The sequence below is a fragment of the Rhagoletis pomonella genome, unplaced genomic scaffold (genome assembly GCF_013731165.1).
Source record: "Rhagoletis pomonella isolate Grant_MI unplaced genomic scaffold, Rhpom_1.0 Rhpom_scaffold_00008, whole genome shotgun sequence".
Classification (NCBI taxonomy): Eukaryota; Metazoa; Arthropoda; class Insecta; order Diptera; family Tephritidae; genus Rhagoletis; species Rhagoletis pomonella.
Genome location: NW_023458562.1, coordinates 11,124,712 through 11,135,723, shown reverse-complemented (window position 1 = coordinate 11,135,723; position 11,012 = coordinate 11,124,712). Strand labels below are relative to the sequence as shown.

At 33.8% G+C, this 11,012-nt stretch overlaps 1 protein-coding gene across 14 annotated transcripts in view; it reads right to left on the bottom strand.

Annotated features, from left to right (window-relative positions):
• Positions 1–11,012, bottom strand: part of LOC118744173 (transmembrane protein 53-B) — a 28,706-nt gene that overhangs the window by 10,977 nt on the left and 6,717 nt on the right. For 13 of the 14 annotated variants that reach the window (XM_036476971.1, XM_036476976.1, XM_036476972.1 and 10 more), the window contains one exon: positions 909–1,063. The exons of the other annotated variant lie outside the window; for it this stretch is intronic. In XM_036476971.1, the coding sequence (XP_036332864.1) occupies positions 909–1,063 (155 nt within the window). The remainder of the gene's footprint in view (positions 1–908; positions 1,064–11,012) is intronic. 14 annotated transcript variants of the gene reach the window in all.

Below are 11,012 nucleotides of genomic sequence, written 5' to 3'. Positions count from 1 at the left end.
TCATTATTCGAAAAATTAACATTTCTGAGCAAAAAGAAAAAATACGTGTCTCCTTAAATTGTTCAAGGAACAATCCCTGTGAGTTTTATCGCAAACTTAAATTCACTTTCCCCCGGCCTGGGTGATTTGAGATGGAATGAGCCATATGCATATCTACACATGTATGTATATATTTTCCATCAATTTAAAACATTTTGGTGTAGTTACAATTGAGGCCTTGAGGGCCAGAGTAGCCGTAACCTAACTGATATTTCAAAAAGTTCAGGTGCACCTTAAAATGCATTACTAGAATCGAAACGGTAATAGCCCGAGGCACGCCCTTTTAGTTTTCTTTTACAATAATATGTAGCACATTTATTTACCGCATTTTATTAATAGATCCTTCTTTCTCACATTACTATTTTTTTTTTTGTTAGATAGGCTCCTCTGGCCCTCATGACCTGAATTTATTTGGAAAATTCGTCGAAACGCGTAAATGCCTCGTTAGCACGTAAACCTCGTAAACTTGCTTAATTTTGTATGGAAAACCGGTTTATTTACTAGGTTTACACAGTTACGAGGCATTTAGGCGTTTAGATGAATACCCTGATTATTTTGCAAAAAATATTTACGAATATGTACATATCGCTCATTTACTAAACGTAACTTAAAAACGGAATATTGACTTCTTACGCGTAAACTAAAAAAGATTTTAACAACACTAAAAAGATTTTAACACGAAATTTTTACACAATATGTATACAAGTAATTTTTTGAGTTAAGACGACCTTTTAGTAAATTAGCGATATGTATCTGTTTTGGAGCATTGTATTTTGGTGGAAGTATCTACATACATACATATGTATGTATGTTCTACATATTCCATATGTATTCTAATTCTGATTAGTTATTCTAAATAGCGGGCTTACTTGCTGATATATTTTAGTAGACTCGAACTGCAATGGATTTTTTAGACTTGAAAAATGTCGACAATTTATCTGTTGAGCGTCATTACGCCGATTCAAAATAGACCCAGGTCCAGAGTTGAAAATTAGTGATGTAATGATTTTTTTGTTGCTATCAGCTGCGTGAAAGTAAGTATAAAATAGTTAGCTTTTCAAAATTGTAACATATTAATTAATTTTTAAACGAGTGTATGTACATATCGTTGATGAAATGTAGAAAGGCCCTAACTGAAATTTTGTTCGAAATTCGGTTTTTTTGTATTCTTAAGAAGCTTATACTAAAACTCATCTTGCCTAAAAGATTTAGAACCGTAACTCAAAAACTAACGAACTTATGCTCCTTTTTAATTTAAGAAAACACTTTTGCTATAAAAAATCTTATAATTGAAATGAAACTTCAATTTGTATAAGTTTGGGAGGTTTTGCATTTGTAAATAATTTCTATATAGACTAGCATAATTCTTCACTATATTGAATTATAGTTTGTGTTCATAATTTGGTGTGAAAAATATCAAATAAATAAATAAAAACTAAGATGAATGGTAAGGAGTATACTGGCATATTTAAGACAAAGGTCGGGAATGACTTCTGTTAAAGACCATGCAGATTGTTAGGGGAAGCAAGTTCGTCGTACTTTTATCTAAAAAAATACAGTAAATGTTTGATGGAAAGGCTCGAAAATAAATTTTTAATAATTCTCGGAGATGTCATGGGACCAGAAGAGGAAATACGTTCGCGGTATTATTGATTTTATTCCAAGGAAGCCACAGACATATGACAGTTACATAAATATTATATACTATCTCTTTCTTTTTTATTTAATAAACGTGCAAGTTCCGATACTAGCAAGTCAATATTCTTATTAAGTCTCGTCAAAAAATGTGCTGTCGTTTAAAGAATACTATACTAAAGCCAGCTTGCCGACATAAGCTACTATTCTATACGAACATACAATGATTTTTGGTTGTATCCAAACTCGCAACCCGAATCAAAAAAATTTAACATACACGGTGTCTGGGAACAATAAAAAAGTCTGTCCGACATGTAGCTAAAAATTCGATGTGAGAATCTCTTCATAATGACTTTAGATGCTAGAAAATGGCCATCTTGTTAATATCCCAACGGTTTTTACCCTCGATTCCCGCCCATCCGCACGAGGGGCGCAGTCCGCATGACGTACGGAACCAATATTTTAAATTTTTGTGCCGAGTCACGATAGGCAGGAGTTTGTTAAGTGTCGAGATCTAAAACTGTTCAGCTACAGAACTAAATTCATCAGCTGATTCTATGTATTTATGTCAATAATTCACTTATTGAGAGAGGAGAGTATCGCTTTCTTAATGCTGAAAAGCGGATCTGATATATCAAACGTGCTGGAATGAGAGTTAAAATCCTGGCATAAGCAACGGAGTGGGTCGTGCAATTCAAAATTGGTTTTACAAGCTTTCAGAAATATGGGACACAAGTGTCTTGATACGCGTGACGGAACATTAAAGCTTACATCAGCCAGAAGAGACGAACTTGAAATTGAGCCTGTCAGTAATTTAACCATAAAAATTATACCAAGCATTTCCCTGCGACTGGCAAGTGTAGGAAGGTTAATAAGTTTTAAGCGACTCGTATAAGGTGGAAGACTATATTGAGAATCCCATCGGAAATTTCTTAAAGCAAAAAGTAGGAATTGTTTTTGAATTGATTCTATCTTGTCTGAGTAAATTTGATACCTTGGATTCCAAACCACCGAGCCGTATTCCAGAATCGGCCTTAAAATCCGATTGGTCATGATGAGGACTGTGGCAACCTCATCGAGCTCTAAAATCCCTAAACCTTTTTTGTCACCATTATGGAAGAGCGCATTTGTTGATCCAATCAGCCAATCAATCGCGATCGCTGGCCGTACATCTGCTCAGTTTTGTTATCCCAATAAAATCATTTTAAACGCAATAAATCAAAGTGTTGTAAACATAGAGTAAGTATTATAGTTAAATGCAACCATGAACTTTTGTAATAGAAATATTAGATTATGAAACCCTGGGGAGTCCTAATGGCTGCCCTAGTTGTCAAAAATAAAGATATGGCCGGCCTCTTTCCGTACGACCAGCAAAGTGAATAGACGTCACTAATTTGTGCTCCTTCAAATCCCTTTGCATCCAGTTAAGTATCACTGAAATTCGAGTTTTATAACATCAGGTGTGGAGCCGAAGTAATAAGCTATCCGGAAAAGAACTTATTAAGAAGAAATGGCAAACCCTCGCCAAGATCTCATCAATGTGCTGAGTGACGCTCAGGTAGATTTTCGCCCGTCGGTACCCACTACGCAACTCCGAAATCTGTTGCGCAATTCCACTGCAGCAACCGGATTCGAACATTCGCTATCGCTAATTTTTCAAAAAAATCTCCAAAAGAATAGCGGCGCGCCTAACAACATGTAACATTTAGTTACATGGCCCTTAAACTGCCAGACTTGACTGATTGCACATTTCAGTTGTTACTTTTCCACGTTGAATGCTTTTAGGCTCCACTACTTTCCAATTCGAGAATTTTGACGAAATTTTGCGTTGCGACTGTCAGAATTCCACTGAAGGGTTGTGTTGTTTAGGTCAATACCTAAATATCTTCGTTGACTCATTTACCAGAACTATTGCGCGCTTTACTTTACAGCGACTTGGCAGAATCAATAGGTCTCCACGAATGTTCACAAACACAGCTATGCGGCATTTAAGGGAATTTCGTCTTTTTAGCCTACACTGAATTTCTGTAGGCCAACGATTCCCACCCATTTTGTCTTGTCGCCAGCGAATGCAGAACAAACATTTCAAATTTAAAAAGTAAAAATTTCACTACTAAAAATTTAAAAATGTTCTTAAGACTAGCAAAGAATTTTGGAAAAAAATATCTCTGTTTTTGTTTTTAGGAATAGGGTGGGAGTGTCTTTGATAAAATTAGTGTGAGAGAAAGTTTTTCTTACAAAACGTTTCATTATTGATTCATGATTATACACTATGTCCACTGCCTTTTGTTAAGGAGACTTGAGTCGATTTCGGATATAGAAACGCTCATTAAAGAGTTGCACAACGCATTGCTAAAAGTGTGTTTGCATTGTTCAACTTTGCGTTCAACTCAGCGCAGGGTTCACGAAAAAAAAAATTTTTAGTTAAAAGTTAAAAGTTTTAAGTTTAGCAATCGCATTTTTGGCTAGTATATTTCAGGACGAATGGATAAGGCTTGAGGCAAGCGCTCGTGTAAGCAAATCCAATTTTTGCCAAAAAATGTCAGTGCGCGGTTTTGTAGAACGACGATACGCGGTTTTGTACTTTAAACGACGATATGTACATATAAGTATAAATATGTGGACATAATATTAGGGCAGCATTTAAATCAACAAATAAAATTTATTTATGTACGTACATAAGCATAGATTATTTAATACAATATTTTTTAAAGTTATATACATAAATATGTACATATGTTCATAAAATGCATATTTATAAATGTACATATGTATGTATCAGAGCTGTACAACTGTGAAATCATATGAAATTAAAAATCATCAATTTTATGTTATTGGGCCGTATGAATAAAAAATAAGCAATTGCTTTCTCTTAAAATTTCAGACCTTTAACTCGATTTATTCAAACAAAATTGACGTAAAACGTATGCAATTTTAAGAAAAAGCAATTGCTTAGTTTTTATTCATATAACCCATTATGTTTTCATTGAATATTTCCTTGTTGAGGAATGTGGCTTATAATTTTCCAATTCTACATTCACTAAAAGTAGATACGATTGCACACATCAACATATTAAAAGAAATAATGAAAATATTGAATGGCGAAACATTAACTTTTAACACTGAATAAGCATTCAGATGAATGCAGTCTTTGCTATGTGTGCACACATTAATCAGTACCAATCAATCGATATAAATATTCTAAACACACAAAACCCACTGAAAAATACTCAAGGTTGAATTTTACTAAACAGATTTCAAAATTTCAACAAGAAAAATAGTTTATTGAGCGTTATTATTAATTTGTTTGTTTTAATTTTGTACAAGTATTTATAATAAATAAAAATATTAATTGGAGAAATACAATACCCTATTAAGCTGGCATTTCAGGGTACTATTTTATATATATATAAGGAAAATTTTAAAGTTAGGGGGATGGGGGGGGAGGATCTCGAGCACCCCCCTGCCCCTACCTGGCTACGCCCATGTGTGCAGAAATTATTACATATGTACCTATATATTTACGTTAAAATAAGTAAAACAAATTTCAGCGCTGTGCTTCTAACTTTAGACCATATATGTAATACTCCTATATTGGCAGTAAGAGCTAGTACCGTCCGAAAACACTACAGTACAGATATATCAATAAACACGTACGAAAGAAAAGGAACACATACGTTTATAAATAAACATGTACACGACACATTTACAAAAATGGCACTCAAGTACACAATACATTGACAAAAACAGTACTAGACTGTCTCGCTTTGATTTCGGAATGCTTACACATTGATATGTTAGCTTACTATCAATATAGAAGTATTACATATATGCTTTAGACATATACATTTTATTTTTTAGTTACAAAAATTCTTAATACAAGTTTCTTCGTACTTTTTTCTTCGCTATTGAGTTAAGCAGTTAATAAAGATTCTAAAACCTGATTTGAACTTTTCCCAAAAAAAAATTACAACATTCGTTGGGCTCTATTTTCATTCGTTTTCTTGTCAACTTCAAAACTACATGTATTAATAAAAAAAAATTAAATATTCCGCCCTATGTTGAATATCGTCATTGTCAGTAAAAGTGACGATACGGCCATCGTCAGCCATGTTACTGATGCGCTGACGATCGTCGACGATGACAATGACGATATTCAGCATAGGGCCGATTGTTCGCTGTAACCTAATTCGGAAATTATTTATTTATGAGAATTTGCAATTTCAGAAATCACTTCCTTCCAATTTTGGGAATCAAACGGAACACCACACACGCAAAAATCGTAGAGAATAGCAAGTCAGTAGCGCTAAATACCAAACAAAGTTATAATACTCTTTTCAACAGGTGCGCTCGGGTATATTTATTTCTTAAAACATTATTCTAAATCAGTGTGCAAACCCCTTTTTATTTTAGTGTGGTAGAATCGAAAAAAATGTGATAGCATCGAAAAAAATGTGGTAGATTTGAATAAGATGTGGTATATTTTCCAATTCATATTTTTATTGGGTATACATATCGCACACCGTCATCAAAAGAGGCACAACTCAAAAATTAGATCGGAAAATATACACAAGTGCTAGTCGATCGTATAGGTTCAACGCAATTGATGCAAAAAAAAATATTTTCATTAATTTGAGAAAAATCCTACAGATTGATTTATGCAAAAAAATCGACCAAAGTATTTTTCTATTGCAAAATACTTTAGCAAATATAAATATGGGAATTTTTGAAATATTAAAAGGTTAAGGTAAAGATGTATTTAAAGCAAAATTTATGATGTACATTTTTAAAAATGTATTAATTCATTTTTATATTTCGTATTAGAATTGAGTTGAAATTTTAGAGTTATGTGAAAACTGTAAACAAATGTTCTGTCTAAAAATGTGTTGGATTTTAAGCCTTGTGTGGTAGATGTGGAGACAACCAAATTTTAACAAATATGTGGTAGATCTACCACATATGTGGTAGAGGTTTGCACACTGTTCTAAATGTATGTTTTGAGCAAATTGATGTTAAAAGTTAGCAATATATCCCATGTCCATTTTCCAAAACTATAATAATAAACATGTCAGTTTGTTAGCAATTTGGTTCCTATAATTAAGGAAATATTGTAGTTTTTGCATTTTTCGAAATTACCGTTTTATGGGAGGGACCAGGTTATTAGCCGATTTTTGTATTTTCAGTACCCTGCTGCCGTAGATAAAGAAAAACCCGCGGACCGAATTTGGTTGAGATATCTCAACTTTTGCTAGAGTTATCGTGTACGCGAAAAATCGGACAGACAGACGGACATGGACTAATCAACTTCTCTTTTTATTCTGAACATTTTATGTATATACATATATATAAAGTACATACGAACATAAATGTATGTATTGCCAAAATCTCTATTTAAGCATTAATAAAATTTTAGTAAACATATTTTAAAATTTTTTTAGTGCCATTATGTCATCTGATTATTACACAATGTAGCTAGCCAGGACTATTACAGTTTTCTATATCGGGTACGATTGTTTCCGATATAATTGAGACACTAAAATTACACATTTCGATATTGTCTTTGTTCATGTCTTTCAAGTAACTTAAAAACGAAATTTACTTTGGGACCCATAGGCCTCATGACTTTCAGAGAAGTGAGTATTATCCAATTCTAGTATGTTTCGACAATATCGTTGTTTCTTAGGGTAAAAATAAGTACATTTTACTGTTCAATATTAGAGCGGGTGTGAAACAAAATTGATGATTTATTGTTAGTATGAAAAATAGAAACACAATTATCAACTTATTGAGCATTAGACCTCTTTCAAAAACAAAAGGGGAAATGTTCGGTTATTTGTGCAATGGTTTTGGTTTTTGTACAAATAACCGAGCCGTACCCAACAAAATATGTACCTTTTGCTTGTTCAAATTTGGATTATAAGAACAAAATGTTTGTAAATAAACAAGAAATTAATAACAACATTTGAAGGATTTTAGATATTGGATACGGTAGCACGAAATGTCACAATCTACTTAATTTTCAGGTTGTTAATATGGCGACGAAAAAGTGACAATGGAACTACCTTCTTTTTTGTATCATGGTATATAGTAAACCAGCCATTGACAATATGCTTATTTGAAAATTAATACATGAAATATTGTGAATGTATAAGATTTTTTGTCATCAACCATTGGTGCAAAAGTACCCACAAATGTTTGTTGATATATTTGAAATGTAAATTTAAACAGCAAAATTCGTAAAAAGTAATGATAAAACAAAAATATTGTTAATTACTACGTGGGAGGTGGGCGTGGTTATTGGCAGATTTCGCCAAAATATAACACTAACCAGGGACTCAGTCTCGAGTTATGTAGACTCTAGACCTGTGAATGCCGTTCTAGGTATACCACCCCCGGACATAGACGAGACGGAGCTTCATCTGCCTCGGGAGACACGCACAACTTCGCTCCGGCTACTGCAGCAGGTTGAACTCCTACCTGAGTAGATTGAATGAGGATGTGCCGAATGAGTGTCCGGCATGCGGAGAGACCCCACAAGACTCGAAACATCTCTTCGCATGCCCGGAAAACCCGACAACCCTAACGGCCTTGTCCCTGTGGACAAACCCCACAGAAGCTGCACGCTTCCTAGGGTTGCCATTAGTGGAACTTGACGACAACGACTGAGATACCAACCGTCCTGGGCGGGGTTGTTGTAGCCGCTACAACAACAACAACCACAAACCTAAATTATACCAAAGGCAACTTTGGCACCGACTTTCGTGAAAATATCCAAATTTTGTACGATTTAGCATGTTTACAAACAGAGAGGGCTGAACTAATTCACCTCGTCATTCTGAATATTTGGATATATATGTATGCATGTGTATATATGTACATACATTTTATACGGTTAACAAACGCGCTCGCTTATCTGCATAAACCGTCTTTACTTGCATTAAATCATGCATTATCCTCTTTCAAATGTTAATAAGCGGCTGAACAAATACATACAAATTACGTGCATTTGAAAATTAGAGAGTTCTACCTTAAGCTAAGTAATACTTGTTTTACCGCCTAATCGATGGGACCATTTTACATAGTCAGCCCACCATTATTCACTCAAAGTTGTGTTCGGTTTGACACAGTTGACTTATGTAGGAACTGCATCCGGTCATAATCGCTTACGTTTCATGCTTGATTTGCTTGGAATTTTGTTGTTCTCGTTGTTTTTTTTATGTGACTTGAAAATATTTTTCACTATAAGAAAATATTTAAATTGGATTTCATTTGGGTTAACGAAAACGCCAACTGTGAAAAAATATCAACCAATACATTAAAAAAAAATGTCAAATAAGCATATTTACATTTTTTGTTTTGGCTATCTGGATTACTGCATACTGTGAAAAAAATATTTAGTACAAAAAAAAAATGTTATAAATCAATTTTGTATATTCTTCTGCGAAAAAATGTCTACAATCGATGATGTATGTATATACATATCAAGATGTGTTTTTTTTTTTTGCTCTACGGTTGCGATAAGTTGGTTTGGAATAATATTGCACGAGTCATTGGCTTTGGGTTAGTGGCAGAAAACTTCTATACATAAGTACATATACTTTGAAATACAATATTTGTTTTTGTTTAAATTCCAGATATGTTTAAACTTTAGAGTATAAAATATATCAACCTTGGGAACAAATTATTGGTACCGGAAACAAAAAACAACTAAGCACTTTTTAACACCCCCAAAATAGTTCGTGCTCTTTGTAGCAGTTATTAATAGCTACAAACCTACTGATGTTAATGAAAATTTTAACAGAAATTCGAATTTTATTCAGTAGAAAACGAAAATCTATGGTATAGTGAAAATGGTTCAGATGATGAATTTAATGAATAAATAATAAGCACCTATTACATATATGTAGTACATACATGTATTCCTTTTGGATTAAAAATAAAAAATTCAAATGAAAGTTTCAAGTATTACCTAAGTATGCATTTGACCTATGTTTGTTTATAAATCGGCCCAAAATCGAATTTACTGAATTCAATTGAATGCGGATCAAACAGATGTAAGTCTACATAAGACTGGTTGCGAAAACAAGTTTGCAATTAGCCTCCTAGATTGAAAGATCACTTTGAGAGGATTTTATAGTCACTAAAATTTTCGTCCATGGTGAGTCCAAATCGAGTTTTCTTCATACCTGTTTTCGTTATTACTCACTCATGTAAATACCTCAAAAGTGAGGGTTACAATCCCTAAGTTCGGACGAAGGCCGCCTACGCAGAAAGGTGTTCCGCCCGTCTTCTTCTCCAACATAGAAAGTGGAATTCTCCTTAGTGAAAATTCCGAATCAAAAATCCGCTTTTATTATAAAAAATTTCCAGTCTCGCAGCACCAAGTTTGATGTTATTTTGCTATCGTATTCATCGTTTGTATTAAAACTTTAACAACAAATTATATAGGGTTGCTAGAAAAAGGGGTGTATTTTTTGAAATGAGGAGGTCCTATTCCACCCCCCTCATCCCGCATTTTACTAGAATTTGCCGTCCGCATACTAAAATTTTCCCCTACAAACTGAGTTGTTTTCGTGGCAGAAATGTTCCAGTGTGAAACCGTCCTTTCATACGTAGGCAACACTTTTTCCGAGTAAATTTTGCAAAGAAGCAAAAACGGTGTGAGAGGGACATCTTTCAGTTTATCATAAAACTTATTTATAAAAAGTTTATACATAAAAGTTGCGTTCCAGATAACTTCGTGTAAAAACCTGTAAAACTGTCAAATAACAAAATTACTCTCCTGAAGGAGAGGAGCGAGAGCGAAACGATAAAAGTCACCTGGAACGCGAAAAACGATGGTACAATAATTACAGGTATTGTCTTCCTAGAGTGCGCATATTCCGATCTGCCTTATTTGAAAAATATCATTGTTGCCCACACAACAAGGTTTACTGTAAGGGAAACGGGATATTTCTATTCACCATATTCCATATATGTCCACGTATTTTTTTTTAAACCTTCTTGCAGAGAACTTATTTAATTTGCAAAAGCCGAAAAATAAACATCTGCTTAGTAGACAAAACAAAAGCTTGTTTTGTTCAATTTATTTCAAACGTTTTTTCTAAATATTATAAACATTTAATTGAGCGACAATCAAAAGCAAAGCCACCTTAAGGTACTGGCCCAATGCAGGCTTGCTTTGCTTGCTTCGCTGTGAGAAGTGTCAAAAATTATTTGGAATATACTCAAACGCATGATAAAAGTATTACAAGGTAAATTCATTCTCTCAATTCGTCGGCCATGATTTTTTCTGACGTTTGCCAACAATATAATTTTAAAATCATAACTCAAACTCA